The sequence below is a fragment of the Bos taurus genome, chromosome 4 (assembly GCF_002263795.3).
Source record: "Bos taurus isolate L1 Dominette 01449 registration number 42190680 breed Hereford chromosome 4, ARS-UCD2.0, whole genome shotgun sequence".
Lineage (NCBI taxonomy): Eukaryota > Metazoa > Chordata > Mammalia > Artiodactyla > Bovidae > Bos > Bos taurus.
This window is the reverse complement of record NC_037331.1, coordinates 32375207-32395989: the sequence shown is the minus strand read 5'-3', so window position 1 is coordinate 32395989 and position 20783 is coordinate 32375207. Positions and strand designations below refer to the sequence as shown.

At 39.0% G+C, this 20783-nt stretch overlaps 1 protein-coding gene across 3 annotated transcripts in view; it reads right to left on the bottom strand.

Moving 5' to 3' along the window:
• Positions 1-422: 422 nt before the first annotated feature.
• Positions 423-20783, bottom strand: part of SLC25A40 (solute carrier family 25, member 40) — an 80326-nt gene continuing 59965 nt past the window's right edge. Inside the window, exons 7-13 of one of the 3 annotated variants that reach the window (XM_059885733.1) lie at positions 14196-14263; positions 10667-10791; positions 9872-10045; positions 7887-7996; positions 4480-4561; positions 2181-2261; positions 423-1840 (exon numbers count right to left, since the gene is read on the bottom strand). In XM_059885733.1, coding sequence (XP_059741716.1) covers positions 1728-1840; positions 2181-2261; positions 4480-4561; positions 7887-7996; positions 9872-10045; positions 10667-10791; positions 14196-14263 — 753 coding nt within the window. In that variant the 3' untranslated portion in view covers positions 423-1727. 3 annotated transcript variants of the gene reach the window in all.

Here is a 20783-nt window from a genome sequence, read left to right as displayed (position 1 = left end):
TTATAAAATAAGAATTTTCCACAATGCAGTCAATAGTGGGGCAAGGAGAGAATGAAAGTTTCCCTTCTGTTTGTTTATAAGTAACATTAACTTGAAAAATATAACTGTTTTCTGAGACTGTTGTTCAAAATCTAAATTTTTCTGCCTTTTCCTACCAGTTACCCAAAAGCACAGCAGAACAAAGGTAAATTTAAATTGAATACTGTTAAATTCAGTGTTCAAGATAAACTTTCATGTGTGTTTTATATATATGTTGATAGTATAGCATTAACATAATTTTATATGAAAGTATTTAGCTAGAAGCACAGTGGTAGCTTTAAGAAAGCACAAAATATTGCAATGAAAATGTATTTATATTTTTATGGATATATATGTTGCAAACTTAAGGTAAATCAACACAGGATAAAATAAACACAAACAGCTTAAATACAAACCCTATATAGTTTATTTCAGGTGAAACATTAAATAGTTTTCTACTATATTAGAAAATACATTAATTCCTACCAACACTAGAGATTTGTCACTTAAATATATATTACTCCATTTTAGGGAAAAAATGCTTCACATTTTCAAAAAATACAGATAGACTGCAATAAAGTGCTTTTTCTTAGAGTATACAGATCCTGAGAAAAACAAAAATATTTAAAAATATTGTTTGTCTTGAAATCATATTCTTTTTCATTCTTACATTCATAAACTAAACTTCTTAGGCATTAGCCTCCAGTGACCAAAAGCTCTTTCTTCAAGGAAACTAGCTGGGTAGTTCCTTGTCTAGCACACTTGTGTGAGATGTGTAAAGTCAAGGGACATGTTGAACATACTCTGTCTCAGTGGTGTTAGAACAAGCGAACAGACGTGACCTAGAGAACTTCACAAACGGTAATACCTGATGGCAAGACAGCTGAAACCAGAGGCCTTTCTTGTGCTGAAACAGCCTTCTCACTGCCTGAATGCAACGTGCTTTTCCACTGAACACCCAAGTTTGAAGTGAACATTGAATACAGTCAGTGAACGCGCTCTCTCACAGAAACAGTAGATAATACGGGGTCTTTAGACATCAAAAATAGCAGCATCAATATCACACAAGTTATATTTTTGGTTCATGAATGTAAGATAGCCATACCTCAGATCAGAGAAATCTTAATACACATGAGGCCTTAAAATAGTAACAGGGCGGGGTAGCAGGGGAAACACCCAAATACATATGAATTAAAGAAAATAACTGATAGGCAATATTTGGTAAATGATGTGAATAATAATATTTAAAGACTGCTTTCCATTATCTACTTTGTTGAAACAGTTAAGTATCTACGTCCATGATTTAAATGTGTATAAAAGACTTGGGAATTCTTTTAGACTCTGTACATCATTCAGCACACAACTGCAAAAATGTCTGACGACTCTGACACTCCCAACAGGATGAAGTTACACAGAAATCTGTACCAAACTCTGAGATTATTGCTTTCAGTGTAGAATAATTTTTCTCTTCTTTACAAGAATGCTCAATGGTTATGATTTCTGGAATTCTAATTCTCAAAAACTAGGATAAAAATTTGAAATTAGAATGATTAAATGCAAAGTAGAGATTTACTATTCGTTTAAATTATAGATAAGAATGATAGAAAACCACTGTAAGATAATAGCAAAAAAAGTGAAAAAAAGCTCTTGCCTAAGAGTCTCCTCTTATTATTTGGTCATGGCTGTTATTTCAGGTTGAAACAGCATCTCTAGTATCGCTGTCTTTGAGCATTTTGTTTCTGGAAAAAAGACTTCCCAAATTCATATGTACTGATCATAACAGCACAAGCAGGAGCAATTTTAATTAAACGAGGAATCAGTCCTAGAAAGGGAAGAGAAAAGTTCAGACCAAATCTTACCGTACATTTTAAAATGTAATTTATTTGGTTTCATTCTGACAGTTATCAAATTAAGTGAGGTAACATATAAAACACTGTCCCATAACTGGTGTCAAAGAACAAGCCCAATTGTTCACTCCTCACTTTGATTCCAAATTACTTCAAAAGCAACTGGTATTTAAAATTTTTAAACTTACAGCAAAGATATTTAGGAGGAAATAGTAAATGAGGAATATTTTCAAAAATTTTCTGCTGAAAGGCAATTAATTTAAAAGGAAAAAGTAAACATTTTAGTCAACAGTTTGGTAAAGGAAATATTTTTACCTGTAAATAATCCAGAAAATCCATTCTTAGCAACAATGTTCTTCATTATAGTCCAGGTTGACATTTGCAAAGGCATAGAAACTAAATGTTAAAGAAACGATGCTATTATAAATTACCACTTAATTTCTAATATAGATAAATACACATAAAAGAGTGTTTATGGGCTTTGGGATATATCATTTCAGTATAATAAGAACAGATCTGTTTACATAAAGAACTATTTTAAATCTTATTTTTAATAGTTGGATTCATTAAAAAGAATTTTTAAAGGCACTTTTAAGGTACACAGGACCAGATGCAATCAAGGAGGAACATACAGAAAGCCTCTCCTGAATTGATGTTTAAGCTTGGTGATGTGTGTCCTTTATACTTTTTTCCGTATCTTAAAAATCTTTCATAATGGAAAAATTTTTAAAGATGTACAGGAATTTTCATGGGGTTCCCCAAGTGAAGCCACGATAACCATTTTTCATTGTACTTTTAGTGCATACATTAAAAAAACTTTTTTCCCCAAAGAGAAGCTTTAAGGAAAAATAGCTTATTCTCCCTAGGGAGGCTCCACTTTACTAGAATCTTTCTGAATAGATGTGCTAGTCTTGAAATAAATCCGTCCTGTCTCCTCTGAAGGGAAGTTTTCCTGTAACTAACAGTAACATCTCACTTATTTGCAACTGCTCAAGTGTCTGGAACACAGTAAAGAAACAGATTTATACATCTTTTGAAATCAGCAAAAATAGATGTTACTCAGATTCAAACATAAACCTCATGAATGTGCTCATACACAAAGTTCACTGACCTTCGTTGTACACAGTGATTCTAAGCAGCTGGCTTAGCCCCCAGACTACAGACGCTAAAGGTGAAAACAAATCTGCTAAAAGGTGGGCATCCTACCACTGTGACAGCTGAGGATTTCAGTCTTCCCAGACCAGTGCGTGCTAGGCAGACACTCCTAATGGTCTTACTGGCTTCTGAGAGCTGTGCTATGAAACTACAGTGATCAGTGTGTACAGTGAGGACTACTCTGAGTCATTAGGGTTAAAGTACATTTCAGTACGTGTGCCTAGGGAAAAAGGGAAAATTAGGCAAAGGGATCATTCAGTAACAGCTCTGTAGAATCTGCAACTTAATGAAGAGGGGCTCATTATCTCAAAATGTCTTCTATATAATATCAGATTCCCTATGAAGATAAATGAGGCCTTGTCATTTAAGAAGCTAAACTATCTATATAAATAGTGTAAGTATAACTACAGTAATTAGAGCAACCAAACAGAAAGGATACATTTTTAAACCAAGAACAAAGTATTTATGACTGAAATTTAACTCTCTAAAAACAGTCAGTGACAAAAGCTTTATACTACAAGTTGACAACTTATACTCCTTGTTTAATTGTTTTCAACTTTGGAAACAACTAGTAAAGAAAGGAGGCTAAGTAGCTGGGTATTTCTAATCTTACGGAGCTCAAGTTTCAAACTGGTCTCTATTTTAATAGTAGGGTGAGATGAATGTAAAAGACGACGAACAAGAAGACATCTCAACTGGAGGGAAGCAGAGCCCTGCCTAAAGATCCAATGTCCCAGAGCTCTTTCTACAGGGGAAAAGCAACTCCATACACTGTAAGGAAACACTGTGGTTATTAATATTTCAAGCACAGACAACAATAAACACTCCTCTACTGACCATCCAAATGATCAAATCCTAACAATTTTATGTTTCAGAAACAAAGCCCTATTTCCAGTGGGCTTGCTACACTTTCTGTAATAATAACAGAATGAATCTAGTAGAAGCAACTAATAGTATTTTTTTATAAATATGGACCATTGTTAAATTCTTCATTGTGGTTGTTCAGTATTGCTTCTGTTTTATGTTTTGGTGTTTTGGCCAGGAGGCATGTGGGATCTTAGCTCCCCAACCAGGGATCAAACCTGCACCTTCTGCATTAAAGGGGAAGGCCCCAGGACAGTTTTGTTCTAGAAGAAATTACAGGTTATAAAGAAGTAGATGGGATAACAGGCAGGGGGAAAAAAAAACACATCAGAAGGGAAGCTAAAAAATAGAAAAGAAAAAATAATATGTATATGCATACTAATATAGTCTTTAAAATTTCTTAAATTTTTTGTTTAGGTTTAGAAGTTTTTCTGGGTACTCCATTCTAACAATACATTAGTTTGAGTTAAGTAGAGAGGAAGGCAACCAAGGGGCAGGGGGAATCTTGTCTTCCGTACCTTAGATATTCCTAACTATCTAGAAAGAAAATATTTTTCATGGCACCTTAGACACATTTTAAATTAATTAAACTTACTTTTCTGGCTTTCATATATCCAAAGTTGGGTCTGCTTTTGTGTTTTTACCACATCAAATGGCAAAGTTACAACAGCTGCAAACTAACAAAAAATAAAATTAATTTAAATTTAAATTTTTCCCAAAGTATTTTATACTCTAATTAGCATATTACTTAATAAACACAGTAATAAAATCATAACTAAACTGAAACATAAAGTGAAACCAGGGATGTTTAAGAGAAGCTCCTGTTGAAGAGAACAGATAAAGTCTTGTGTATTCCTCCCAAAGTTCAGGACTAAGAGAACAGTCCCCCTATATTCCTGAGGTCACACTACACTAGTTGGCAGTCAGAATTCCAACCAGACCTCTGACTGCAAAACCAGTAATAACAATTTCTGATGCTCCTGTGTGTTCCATTATTCCTTTACCACAGATGAAGGCATAATATGTATTTTAAAGCAGAAATTAAAGTACTTAGTAAATAGCATTTACAATTTTCCAAATGTTTTTAAAATTGTTAAAAAAAATTAAATAAAATGGACTTTTGAACTTTTAGTGCTACATATGTTTTCTTTATGGGTTTCAACATCCACAATGAGGTGCCATCTCATGCCGATCAGAATGGCTGCTATCAAAAAGTCTACAAACAAAAATGCTGGAGGATGCGGAGAAAAGGGAACAGTCTTACACTGTTGATGGGAATGCAAACTAGTACAGCCACTATGGAGAATAGTGTGGAGATTCCTTAAAAAACTGGAAATAGAACTGCCATACGACCCAGCAATCCCACTGCTGGGCATACACACCAGGGAAGCCAGAATTGAAAGAGACACATGTGCCCCAGTGTTCATCGCAGCACTGTTTATAAAAGCCAGGACATGGAAGCAACCTAGACGTCCATTGGCAGAGGAATGGATAAGAAAGTTGTGGTACATATACACAATGGAATATTACTCAGCTATTAAAAAGAATCCATTTGAATAGTTCTCATGAGGTAGATGAAACTGGGAGCCTATTATACAGAGCGAAACAAGTCAGAAAAACACCAATACAGTATATTAACGCATATACATGGAATTTAGAAAGATGGTAGTGATGACCCTATATGCGAGACAGGAAAAGAGACACAGATGTAAAGAACAGACTTTTGGACTCTGTGGGAGAAGGCAAGGGTGGGATGATCTGAAAGAACAGCACTGAAACATGTATATTACCATATGTGAAACAGATCACCAGTCCAGGTTCGAGCATGAGACAGGGTGCTCAGAGCTGGTGCACTGGGATGACCCTGAGGGATGGGATGGGGAGGGAGGTAGGAGCGGGGTTCAGGATGGGGAACACATGTACACCCATGGCTGATTCATGTCAATGTATGGCAAAACCACTACAATATTGTAAAGTAATTAGCCTCCAATTAAAATAATTAAAAACTTCAAATTAATCAATTTAACCGTTATTTCCACAATGCCTTAATTAAGCAAGAAAGGTTTTCTGAAAGAACAAATTCCCTTAAGAATGGCTTATATTTGATATAACAGTCATGCAAAGTAAAACCTAGTCTCTATTTTCTGTTTCCCAACTTACATTTGGCCAATATGCTCATAAAATGACCTTTAAAGTCATCTATTTTTATTTCACCCATCAATGTAAAGAGATTTAAGTTCTTGAAATCAGTTTCAAAGATCTCAGGTAAGATAAAATCAATTATCGTTTCTCCAAAATCTAACACATATAGTTGTCCTTTAGTATCTGAGGTGTATTGGCTACAGATGCTGAAACCTGTGGAGTATCTGTCCCTGATATAAAATGGCACAGCACAATTGGGCGCCGTGTCTGTGGTTCCACACCTGTGGATTCAATAGCCAAGAATCGAATTGATTCAATCTGCAGATGCAGAACCCCTGGATAGGGAGGGCCGATGGGCATATCAAAGGTAGCAACGATGGGTATGAGCCTGACAGTCTACAGAATAACAGGCTTTAGGCTGTTCGGTTTTCTAAGAGAAAGCCTGGACGTTATCCCACTGATGTGCTTTTCCTGTTGCAGACAACACCCTACAGCCATTCAGCTTTTTTTTTTTTTACATAAAGTACTAAGTACAGAATTGGTTCTACGATTGTTATGGATCACTAAACATAAATGGTACTTGTTTTTTATCATTCATGGTGGATTAAGACATAAATAAAATTTGTAAGTTAATCACCTCACAAATAGAAATAATTAATCATAAAGATTTTGCTGGTATTCTAACTTCTTAAATTGCTACAAAGAATTGCTCTTTTGCCTCAATATATTTAAACCCCACTAGGGTTAATTTGACATATACCAGACCCAAGAATCTTCACGTCTCAATTTTGAACACAATCTCAGTGCCTTCTGTAGCCTAGGTTTTCTGACAGTGACTCCAATATTTTTCTGCCAATCTCTATGACCACACTGTGCTCCTTCACTCTATTTATCTGGTTCCAATATGTCAGCACATCACTGTGTCATCACAAATTCATTCTCTAAGTATATGGGGATAAGAAAGCTGTGTCCAAGATCATGGTGATAAGAATCTGCATAAAGGCCCACTACATGAGTTTTCATTATGTGGAGGAGTGGCCAAAGGTGAACTCCCTACTACCGAAAAATGGTCACTGGGTACTGCTGCTGCTGCTAAGTCGCTTCAGTCGTGTCCGACTCTGTGCGACCCCATAGACGGCAGCCCACCAGGCTCCCCCGTCCCTGGGATTCTCCAGGCAAGAACACTGGAGTGGGTTGCCATTTCCTTCTCCAATGCATGAAAGTGAAAAGTGAAAGTGAACTTGCTCAGTCATGTCTGACTCTAGCGACCCCATGCACTGCAGCCTTCCAGGCTCCTCCACCCATGGGATTTTCCAGGCAAGAGTTCTGGAGTGGGGTGCCATTGCCTTCTCTGTCACTGGGTACTGCTCCCTTCTAATTGTAAAGTTTTTTTTTAATTCTTTTAAGAGGCACTCAGCTAGAATGTTCCCAAAGAAACAGGAATTAGCAGAAAAGGATGCAATTACTTCTACTCAATCAGATGATACATAAGAGATAACATTTATAAACTATTAACTAACAAGATCTACTGGTATTTAATGACCAAATTGCCAAATACTTTGTGTAATAAAGTACTATCTAAACTCATTATCATAACTAATGATCTAACAAGGTCAAAAGTTTCAGAAAGACATAATGTACTTGTAATAAAGAGAGATATAAAATGCATTTTAAAATATTTAATGGCTAGTACTGATAATTTATCTTCAAAATAGGGTAGTAAATACTTAGCACTTTGAGGATGCACTACTTTAAAGTTGTTCTATCTCAATAGACATGAAATGGTACATAATATTTTGTTCTGTTTTAGTAAGACAATTATCACTATTTTGGAATATAATAACAAAAGAATAAACTTACAGAACCAGACAATGCCCCTGAGGTAAAGTTGATCATAAATGTTGGTTCATATAAGCCAGATTTTGCACACAACCACTTCTTTAAGACTTCATAGTTATACCAGTACATTGCTACAAAAACAGAATAGAATGAACACATTTAGAAATGAAATGTGGACTTTATGGAAAATATTTGAAGAATATTATATATTAAATGAAAGGAGAATTCTAATATTGATACACCTTGCTTTCTATTTAGACAAATACTGGGTGAAATTTGTAAAAATAGTAACCAAATTCTCAGTAATATTCTAGGAGTCTTATAAACAAAACTATGCATCAGTAAAAAGTAGGACTTTAATCTCAAAACCCAACAAGAACACGAGAAGAAAGGAGAGTCACATCTCATGAATACTGATGTAAAACTCCAAAAAAAGAAAAACAAGTATTTCATGAGCTATCACACACCATGACTAAATTAGGTTATCTGATAAACACAATGGTGATAAACAGAAATGCTTTAGATGCCCTGTGCCACATTAACAGAATTGTAGAACAATCGAAAAATGATGGAAAAGCATTCAAAGAAATTTCTTAGAAACCTAGGAATAAATGGCAGCTTTTTCAACTGGATAAAGGATATTCATCACGAACTTAAAAATGAAATAGTTATAATTAACACATTATTGTCTACATAGACAAAAGGCAGACAAATTAGAATTTATAAGTTTTAGAAGAAGCTGAATATAAGCTAACAGACAAAAAATCAACTCACATTGCAACATCCACAAACACCTGGAAAACATTTTTTTAATAGATTTTTAAAAATAGGCACTAAAAGCTGCAGATTCTTGTACATACCCAGTAAGAGACTTAAAAAATGTTCACAGCATTGTTTACTTGTTTATTCATGTATAAACAAGAGTGAAAAAAAAAACAGTTGCACATATAAAACAAAACTTAAGGAATATTTCCAAGTAAAATAAATTTTATACCTCAAAAATAGGCAAAACTGAATACCACTGTTTAGCAATAATACACATGTGATAAAACTACTTTTTAAAATCAAATAAATGATAAAAATTCAGGTAAGAGGTTACCACCAAGGATGTGACAGTGGAGGTGGACATACGTGGTTTCATGATTTTAAAAACTGCAGTGTTCTAATTCATATACAGAGGTGGTGATGTCACAGGTGTTTATTAGTGCACTTGGTAATTTATATCCTTACTACTTTTTATGTATAAAACATCAAAACAAAAAATGAAAAAGTATTGGTCTAGGAATCCATGGTGTTTCTAAAAAGCACAGCTGAACACAAAAGTTGAAGAAAAATACTAATGGAAAGGGAAAGATACAGGACTGTGAACAGGAGTCCAAGCAAAGGATTAAATCAAAGGGAGAAAGAATGTGGAATGTTAATACAATGGTCCTCAATAATTCTTTCTTCCAGGTTTTAAATGGAAACATCAGTTTCACAAGAGAAGTACTACTGAAGTATGCACATTCTATAAGTTAATTTTGTATTTCTTCATGATTTTCTCCCTCTTCATAATTCAATGATTAGCACCATCTTGAATCTGATTTATAATAGTCCCTACAAGACACTCACTCAAGTGGGAGAGATTTTTAATAACTGAAAAAAGTAGGAGTCAATATAATTCACAGGTGGTCTTAAATGTTATGATATTTTGATTCATAGTACTTTGCATATCTTACTAATTGTGACTTCTTTACAATAATTTTAAAGGTAGCTTCATTACCTACATATGAGTACTCACCAATTGATATTTAAAAAGAAAGAAAACAAAGAGAAAAGAAAACCAGGCTTGAAACAGAAACCGTTCATTAAATAAATACTCATCAAGATCTGAGAGAGCCATGCTGAACGAGGTGTGTGTGGTCACCTAAGACAGTAACTTACCTTTAGCCTTAAAGAGTCTAGAATTTCCTTCATTTAAAAGTGGTACATACAAAGCTACTTAAAATGTAGCAGATAAATCCTACCTGAGAATGGTACATCTCTAAGAATGGTAGGAGCCCAGCCCCTCCAGAGGGAAATCCAACCATCTTCAGATACTTTCTTGCTGACAAATCGATGCAGTTCCTCGTAAGAAAACTTCTTAGATTGCATCTTGGTTCTGATCAATTCCAGTGGACTTATTACAGTCACTGCACCAACTGTACAAAACAAGCGAATACAACAAAAGCAAAGCCATGCATTATGAAAACATGCGTGCAGAAATGAGTATTTCATGCATTTTCGTATTTTAAATTTTATTCTGAAATGTCTGCAAACTGTATCTAGTATCTAATGATGGCAACATCCTGGCTCAGATTTTTTTCCCCCTGATAAAGGTATTTCACACACTTTACTCTTTCAAGAGCAGTTCCACAGCCACTATACATCAACCAGGACTATTATAAACCTCACTTCCACTACACAGAGAAAAATGTCCTTCTGATTAAACTCTGAATCACAAAGTGTATACAGAAAATGATAAAAGACTCTGGCTTTAATTAGACTCTGTGTTATTATCCTAAAATCTAGAATCTAAGGTCTACAATCTCAAACCTAAAACCTCTGTCCAAGAATTAACAGGATAGGCTGATCCTGTCCCATTCTGATGGCAGTCACCACACAATATGACCGCTAGAGCGTATGTGTTGACATATGAGGACAAATATGATGCAAAATAAACCGTTAGCAATACACTACTCGAAATTCTCTATGACTGTAAACATTTTAAAGCAAGCTTTAAGTAGAAATCAGAATGAAAACATTGTGAATTTATTACTTACGTCTGGCCACGATTCCAGCAACAATTGGTATTCGGCTTTCATTTTCTCCTAATTTAGATCTCAGAAGAGCAGTTAATTGATCATAGCAGGTAAAATAAATAACTGTGGCAGGAACTGCCATCACTCTGTTAGAACAAACGAAAAGATTAGTACAGCACTATCAAAAGGCTGAAACATAGTCTTACATTATTATGAAGCACAAGACACAGTGCACAGAGCATGTGTGCTCAGTCATATCAGACTCTCTGAGACCCCATGGACTGCAGCCCGCCACACTCCTCTGTCCATGGGACTTCCCAGGCAAGTACACCAGAGTGGGTTGACACTTCCTTCTCCAGGGGCTCCTCCTGACCCAGGTGTCAAACCCACACCTCTTGTGTCTCCCACACTGGCAGGTGGGTTCTTTACCAACTGCACCACCTGGGAAGTAAAAATGAAGATCCTCCTATTTTACAGAAGCTGAAAACCACAGCAAATCAGCTGTGAGATCAGTTTTTCTTTAAGAATTAGCAGTGTTTAACTTAGACAACAAAAGATGTAAAGTAGGTTTCTGCTCTCCAGAGATTTGTAATGTAGTAGAGAAGGTAAGTTTAGAGCACCCAGTCAGGTCATAAATAAGAAAAGACAAATAAGTCGTCTTGACTTATTCTGTGTCTGGTCTTCATTCCCAACTACATACATTACGGTAACATGAAAATCACTAAAGTAAAAAATCTTGTAAATATTACTTGTAAAAAAGTACAAGCACAATTATAAAATACTTTTGAACTGTGGACCATGTCATACCTACTTATAACTGAAAATAACATCACCAGAATTATATATACTCAAAGGAAATTCCAATGACATTCTTTCAAATGAAAATATCAGGAGGGAGTTATTAATTAAATACAAAGTCGAAGGTACTATCATGTCATAAAGATTTAGCGCAACAAGAAACCAGTCTCTGTTTCTGGTCTAACCAAAGGACTATCACAGACCACACGTGGGAACACCTAATACTCAACAGAGAAGTGTGGTGATGAGAACTTAGGAACAGGACTGACTGCTGCTCCTGGATCTATCACCAACCTTATAACCTTAGGCACTGTTTAGAGTAGGTGCCTCAAAACTGACTAATGGGCTCCATAACAAGATAAATCAGAAAGAAACGAGGCAGAGAAAGGCAAGGTATTAATTGGAATTTTTACATTCAGCCTTACTAGCTTGTCATATGAATTCACGTAATAGCTAGTTAGTACAGAATTTAATTATCTGGAAAAGAAGTATAAATAGCACAATACCTCTCATTATTTTAGTAAAATAAAAACCGAAACGAACACTAGTTTCTTAATTTCTGAACATGGAAAAATAAAGAATGCTTCTGCCCCAAATCCAGTATCTTCAGGAGGGCCTATTTGTCTAATTGACCTTGGGTCATCTTAGAGGAATTTAGCCCTCGAAATACTCCCTGTAACAAGGCTTTTCTGTACGTCTGGAGCACTAAACGAGCTTGCCTGCAATGATCTGTGCAAATGATGTGAGTTTTGGCAAACATCTGCTTCTTTTTGGGGGGCTGGAGTTTCAGTAACCACAGCCAGTCATGAACACAGCATGCTGTATCATTAGCCCCAGTGCAAACCCTACACTCAGATTCAATTGCTGGTAAGGAAGAACCCCTGAACTTGCGGTGACAGCCCGGGGCTGGGAGACGCAGAGCGCCCTTCGTGTCACCAGCGGGGTCTCGGGAGGACTCTGCTGGCCAGGTCCTGTTGCGCCTCCCCCCTCACTAAGACCCCGCCATGCCTGACCCTCACTGATTCCGCTTCGTGCCTCTCCGTTGACTGATTTCACTTCATGCCTCTCCCTTCACTGATTCCACTTCATGTCTTTTCCCCTCACTGATTCCGCTCCATGCCTCTCCCCTCACTGATTCCGCTCCATGCCTCTCCCCTCACTGATTCTGCTCCATGCCTTTCCCCTAATTGATTCCGCTCCATGCCTCTCCATTCCGCTCCATGCCTCTCCCCTCACTGACTCCGCTCCATGTCTTTTTTCCTCACTGATTCTGCTCCATGCCTTTCCCCTCATTAATTCCGCTCTATGCCTCTCCCCTCACTGATTCCGCTCCATGCCTCTCCATTCCGCTCCATGCCTCTCCCCTCACTGATTCCGCTTCATGTCTTTTCTCCTCACTGATTCCGCTTCATGCCTCTCCCTTCACTGATTCCGCTTCATGTCTTTTCCCCTCACTGATTCCGCTCCATGCCTCTCCCCTCACTCAACCGCTCCATGCCTCCCCATTGCACTCCATGCCTCTCCCCTCATTGATTCCACTTCATGTCTTTTCTCCTCAGTGATTCCACTTCATGCCTCTCCCTTCACTGATTCTGCTCCATGTCTTTCCCCTCATTGACTCCGCTCCATGCCTCTCCCTTCACTGATTCCGATTCATGTCATTTCCCCTCACTGATTCCGCTCCATGCCTCTCCCCTCACTCAACCGCTCCATGCCTCTCCCCTGACTGATTCCGCTTCATGCCTTTTCCCCTCACTGATTCCACTCCATGCCTCTCCCCTCACTCAACTACTCCATGCCTCTCCCCTGACTGATTCCGCTCCATGCCGCTTCTCACTGATTCTGCTTCATGTCTTTTCCCCTCACTGATTCCGCTCCATGCCTCTCCTCTCACTGATTCCGCTCCATGCCTCTCCCCGCACTCAACCACTCCATGCCTCTCTCCTCACTGATACTGCTCCATCGTTTCCCCTCACTGATTCCGTTCCATGCCTCTCCCCTCACTGATTTTGCTCCATGCCTCTGCCTTCACTGATTCCACTCCATGCCTCTCCCCTAATTGATTCCGCTCCATGCCTCTCCATTCTGCTCCATGCCTCTCCCCTCACTGATTCTGCTCCATGCCTTTCCCCTGATTCCGCTCCATGCCTCTCCCCTCACTGATTCCGCTTCATGTCTTTCCCCCTCACTGAGTCCCCTCCATGCCTCTCTCCTCACTGAGTCCGCTCCATGCCTCTCTCCTCACTGATTTGCTTCATGCCTCTCCCTTCACTGATTCTGTTCCATGCCTCTCCCCTCACTGATTTCACTCCATTCCTTTCCCCTCTCTGATTCCGCTCCATGCCTCTCCCCTCACTGATTCCGCTCCATGCCTCTCCCCTCACTGATTCCGCTCCATTCCTCTCCCATCACTGATTGTGCTCCATGCCTCTCCCCTCACTGATTCAGCCTCATGCCTTTCCCCTCACTGATTGTGCTCCATGCCTCTCCCCTCACTGATTCTGCTTCGTGGCTTTTCTCCTTACTGATTCCACTTCCTGCCTTTTGCAGTAATAAACCACAGACATTAGTATACATCCTGTGAGTCCTTCTAGCCAATCATTAAATGTGGGGTAGTTGTGAGAGTCACAAAACAATGCTCTTGAAAATGAAATGTTCTGATATTCAAAATGCATGATGTCCCATCATACTGATAAGGCAAAACAAAACCACTACCATCACTAAATAAGAAAAATACTAAATTTCAACTTACAACGTAGGAGGAAGGCCACTCCACAGGGATTTAATGCCCTCATTTCGAATGATTTTCAAAAAAGCATCCTAAAATTGTAATAGAAAAAAAAGTGGTCAAAATAAACAAAAATGTTTATAGTGATAAACGGTATTTGATTCTTTTAAGCATTTATTTCTAAAATAAATGCTTCCCAGATTTATATATGCCCATTATTTAAAAAGGAAAAAAAAAGAATTTTTCTCAACTTCCAGACAGAAATAAAGCATTTCTAAATCACAATTCCTGCTTACAAAATAAACCTACATTACTCAGCTTGGGATTGTTCTACTTAGGGCTGAGAAGCAATGTTTTTTGAAGATTATTATAAAAAGGAAGTGGAGGGATGGCAGAAAGTTAGAATAACTCTCCTCTCCCATTATGAGATCTGAGAAAACATTATTTAAACCCAATATTTGAAACCTCTGAGGAAGAACAAAAAGCAACTAGAAGCTAGAGGGAAGCTTACTGTTAAAAGTCAAAGTCCCATGAATGAGGTTTGCACATTTACAGCTTTTCGCCCGTGGGAGCTGCAAGGAACAGTACATTTACTTGCTTGAGATAGCAAACACCAGAGTTTAGGCTCGTAGACTAATCGGAACGTTAGAAGGGAAATCCCAGGAAGAGAGGCTACAGAGGACATGTTGTTGTTGCCCTTTTAGTCGCTCAGTCACGTCTGACTCTGTGACCCCACGGACTGTTAGCCCTCCAGGCTCCTCTGCCCATGGAATTCTCCAGGCAAGAACAGTGGAGTGGCTTGCCATTTTCTTCTCCAGACAAAGGATGTAAGCCCTTGAATTTAGCAACAAAGTCAGCCACAAGATGTGGCTCACAACTCAATTGTGCAGCCCCAGGAGAAGACAACAAAAACAAACCAGACACCCCGTGGATGGCAGACGGGGTGGGAATTTCAGCTGCAGCCCACCACAGTGGTGCCTGAGTATAGTCTGAATCTAGCCAAAGTTAACTGCCTATTAGAACAGAACTGACTCTTGGGAAGAATATAACAGAACCCAGAGTCTTTACAGAGCATTCTTCATAATGATCACTATCCAGTCAAAATTCATGAGACATAAAAAGAAACAAAAGAAAAAGTAGTCATCAGAAACCAGCACTGAGATGATTAAGATGATGCTATCTGCAGACAAGAACTCTAAAACACCTATTATAAACATGTGCAAGGGTTACAAAGATGATGGGTCCATAGTGCATGGACAAATTTGGAATTCAGCAAGGAAATAATTACTGTTAAAACTGCCAAGTGAAAGTTCTGAACCTGAAATGAAAAATTTAAAAAGTGGGCTTAACAGCAGAAAGGAGACAGCAAGGAGTCACTGAAGACAAATCTAAAATTAAATTGGAAGAAGGAAGAGAAAACAAATGAAGAAAAATGGGATGAAAAGGACATTTTTTTTTTTGGTGTTGGTTCTAGCATGTCTTGTAGGTCTTCATAGAACAGTTCAACTTCAGCTTCTTCAACGTTAGTGGTTGGGGCACAGACTTGGATTACTATGATACTGAATGGTTTGCCCTGGAAACAAACAGAGATCATTCTGTTGTTTTTGAGATTGCATCCAAGTACTGCATTTCGGACTCTTCTGTTGACTATGATGGCTACTCCATTTCTTCTAAGGGATTCCTGCCCACAGTAGTAGATATAATGGTCATCTGAGTTAAATTCACCCATTCCAGTCCATTTTAGTTCGCTGATTTCTAGAATGTCGACGTTCACTCTTGCCATCTCCTGTTTGACCACTTTCAATTTGCCTTGATTCATGGACCTGACATTCCAGGTTTCTATTTAATTGGAGGCTAATTATTTCACCCTATTGTATTGGTTCATCAACATGAATCTGCCACGGGTTGTACACATGTTCCCCATCCTGTAACCCCCTCCCACCTCTCTCCCCATACCATCCCTCTTGGTCATCCCACTGCACCAGCTCCAAGCATCCTATATCATGCATCAAACCTGGACTGGCGATTCATTTTACATATGATAATATACATGTTTCAATGCCATTCTCCCAAATCATACCACCGTCGCCCTCTCCCACAGAGTCCAACAGGCTGTTCTATACATCTGTGTCTCTTTTGCTGCATCGCATACAGGGTTATCATTACCATCTTTCTAAATTCCATATATATGCGTTAGTATACTGTACTGGTATTTTTCTTTCCTGCTTACTTCACTCTGTATAATAGGCTCCAGTTTCATCCACCTCATTAGAACGAAGGATGATTAAATGAAGACCAACTTCTCAGCAGACACATGAAAGGCCAAAAGACAATGTAATGACACATTTAAGGTGCTAAAAAACAAAGCAAGCCAGAATTCTGTATGCTGCCAAAAAGATGTCAAAAATGCTTTATAAAGACATTTCTATAGAACAAAAACAGAGATTACACTGCCAAAATATCTTCATTATAGAAATGCTGAAAGAATTCTTTAGGATAAAGGGTCATGGTGGCACTAAGTAACTATCATCTTCAGAAAGGCAGGAAGAACAAAAGAGGTGGTAAATATATGGTTACAGGTAAAATATGTACTTCTTTTTAACTATTTCAAAGACATCAGTTCAGTTCAGTTCAGTCGCTCAGTCATGTCTGACTCTTTGTGACCCCATGAATCGCAGCACGCCAGGCCTCCCTGTCCATCACCAATTCCCGGAATTTACTCAAACTCATGTTCATAGAGTCAGTGATGCCATCCAGCCATCTCATCCTGTGTCATCCCCTTCTCCTCCTGCCCCCAATCCCTCCCAGCATCAGGGTCTTTTCCAATGAGTCAACTCTTCGCACGAGGTGGCCAAAGTACTGGAGTTTCAGCTTCAGCATCAGTCCTTCCAATGAACACCCAGGACTGATCTCCTTTAGGATGGACTGGTTGCATCTCCTTGCAGTCCAAGGGACTCTCAAGAGTCTTCTCCAACACCACAGTTCAAAAGCATCAATTCTTCAGTGCTCAGCTTTCTTCATAGTCCAACTCTCACATCCATACATGACCACTGAGAAAACCATAGCCCTGACTAGGCAGACCTTTGTTGGCAAAGTACTGTCTCTGCTTTTGAATATGCTATCTAGGTTGGTCATAACTTTCCTTCCAAGAAGTAAGCGTCTTTTAATTTCATGGCTGCAATCACCACCTGCAGTGATTTTGGAGCCCAGAAAAATAAAGCCTGACACTGTTTCCACTGTTTCCCCATCTATTTGCCATGAAGTGATGGGACCAGATGCCATGATCTTAGTTTTCTGAATGTTGAGCTTTAAGCCAACTTTTTCACTCTCCTCTTTCACTTTCATCAAGAGGCTTTTTAGTTCTTCACTTTCTGCCATAAGACTATTTAAATTGAATTTAAACTGTGAACTATTTAAACTGTGAACTGTGGCATCTGTAAAGTACTAGGATGTGCCATCCGTGAGGCAGCAGCACAAACAAAGAGGAGGGGGTAAGGGTGCCAGGACATGGGGGCCCGAGATCCACTCTACTTGCGAGTTAGCAAGTCGGCCTGCATGGCATCAAGAGAGCCCAGGTAAAGACGAAACTCTCTGGGGTGAGACATAAAGCTCATCATCACAGCAACAGCAGCAGCCAGAGTACTGGCATTCTGATCCCTGTATCCTGAGCCCCAGTTTCCACAGGCGTGTGAAGAAGGCTGGATGACACCTGAACACACGGTGGATGCACTACAGGGGAGGAAGCCGACCTCAGGGGACCAAACCATTTACAACGGGGAATAAGGATGCCTCTATCTTCCAAGGTCATTCACTCTCCAAACAGCCTTGAAAAGATGACCAGGAACAAAGGACAGACAATGCCACGCACATGAGATATGCCCCACATGAAACACTTTTGAAGAACCGTTTGCCTAGAAACAGGAATTGAGGAATCAATATAATGTTATTAAAATTCAAACCAATAACAGGAAAGGAGGAAAAAAGGGAACAATTAGAAAAATATACAAAAACAGATTAATACTCCAACCATATGAAAAATTATATTAAAGGACTAAACTTTCCGATTAAAACTCACTACATCAACAGCCATCTGCATACTATCTGTGGAGTCTCTAGGGCTTCCCAGGTGGCACTAGCGGATAAGAATCCACCTGCCAATGCAGGTTCGATCCCTGGGTCCGGAAGATCCCCTGAGTAGGAAATGGCAACTGGCTCCAATATTCTTGCCTAGAGAATCCCATGGACAGAAGAGCCTGGCAGTTCACGGGGTCACAGAGGGTAACAGAACAAGACAGAACTATATCACCAACTTGGAGTAAAAGAATGGAAAAAGACAGGCTACATAAACACTACTATGAGAAAGCTAAAAGCTGCAAGCTGAAAGGTGGCTATACTACATTCAGATAAAAGACTGCAAGATAATACTGATGTATCAGAAAAACATATCAAGTGAATGTGTATGTTCCTAATAACTGAGGTTCAAAACCCTATGAGGCAAACCAGAGAGAATTAAAAAGGAAAACAGACATATCCTCAATCCTATCTAAAGATTATTATATCCTCTATCAGAGAATAATAGAATAATTTTTAAAACTCTGTAAGACTTCAGCAGATCTAAATAAAACATCAGCCACCTTGACCTAATGGCTTATAGAACGCTATACCCAACAACTGCAGAATACAATATACACTTTAAAGAGCACAAAATAGTCACCAAGACAGATCACACACAGGGCCATTACACAAGACTCAATACATTAAAAAAAACTGAAAACTTAAGAGTATATTCCTTTGATCAGATCAGAATTAAATTAGAAATCAGGAACAATGACGTATCTAGGAAAATATCGAATTATTGGAAAATTAATAATCCATGGCAAAAGAAATTACAAAGAAAATCACAAAATATTTCAACTGATAATGAAAATACAACATCAAAATCTTTGGAACATATCTAATTTAGTACTTTGAAGGAAATTTAAATGTGGAGTTGAGGAAAGAAAGGCTTAAAATCAATAATTCATGTTTCCACCTAAGAAAGTAAAATGCAATGACCAAAATAAATCCAAAGAATAATTCTGATTTCTGGTTCTGCATGTAAAGAGCTTGAAAGCATCACTTCCATCCTCACAACAAGAAAAAACCTGAACAAACTGAAAAATCAATTCCTCTTAGGATAATCAGAGAATTGAGGTCACTGGTCAAACTGCTACCTTGAACACTGGTAAGTGAGAGTGAAGTCGCTCAGTCGTGTCTGATTCTTTGCGACCCCATGGACTGTAGCCTACCAGGCTCCTCCATCCATGGGATTTTCCAGGCAACAGTACTGGAGTGGGTTGCTATTTCCTTCTCCTGAGGATATTCCCAACCCAGGGATCGAACCCGGGTCTCCCGCATTGTAGGCAGATGCTTTACCGTCTGAGCCTGGAGAGACCATCCAAATACAGAGACTCACAGCACAGTAGAGCAGAAGCCCGCAGTTAGAACCAGCACCAACAGGAATGCTATGAGCTACAACTGACCAACGGCTGGAAGCTCAGTGTAGACTAACCGGAGAATCAAAACCTCTGAGGCGCTACTCTGAGAGGGCCTTCACGCTTTTATGACTTTTAGCCCCTGAGCCCTACCAGATCCTCACTGGTAAAATCAAAGAGAAACCCCCTCCTGTTTCCGGCAGGGTAAGGGGAAAAGAAACCACTTTTCAAATATGCCCCAAATCTCTATTCTCCTTTTTTTTAAAGGAGAAACACTCAAGGGAAACTATCTTACTATCTGAGGAATCTCCAGGAAAAGACAACAGGTAAGACAACAACTGGGAGAGTGGAGGAAATTTCAGTCTCTACAACACAGCTATCCAGAAGTAAACAAAGCCCAGCGTCTCGCTGGATAACACTTCACATTCAAGGTCTGTCTTTTAACCCAATACATCATGCCCAGCTTTCAACAAAAAGAATTACAAAGCATACCAAAAGGCAAAAAATGTAGTCTGAAGAAACAAACCAAACATCAAAATCAGACTCAGATATGGCAGAGATTTTAAAATTACCAACCTGGGGATTTTCAGTAACAATGATGAGTATGTCAAGGGCACTTAGTAGTATCAGAGGACTAATAGTGGAGACCCGACAGTGATAAGGCCGCCTCACCAGAGGCAACGGAAATCACCAGGGGAGTCAGAAATTCCACTCCCACTGCCTTAGTCTGTTAACGCTGCTATAATGAAACACTACAGAGTGGGTAGCTTATGAACAACACTAATTTATTTCTCAGTTCTCAAGGCCGGAAGTCCAAGATCCAGGTCAAATGAGGGCCCTGTTCTGGATTTCACACTTCTCATTGTGTCGTCACAAGGCAGAAGGGCAAGGAAGCTCTGCGGTCTCTCTTCTAAGGGCAATAATCTCATTCATGAGGTCTCTGCCCTCATGACCTAATCAACTCCCAAAGGCTCCAGGTCCTAAAACGATTGCATCAGGCATTAGGATTTCTACAGTGAATTCTGGAGGGAACACAAACACTCAGACCACAGCGTCCCAAAGTGAAAGCCCCGACCCCCACTCCATGTGTCTGGAGGCTGAGTGAGGAACACGGACTTCCAGCTCTGCCAGCCCATTA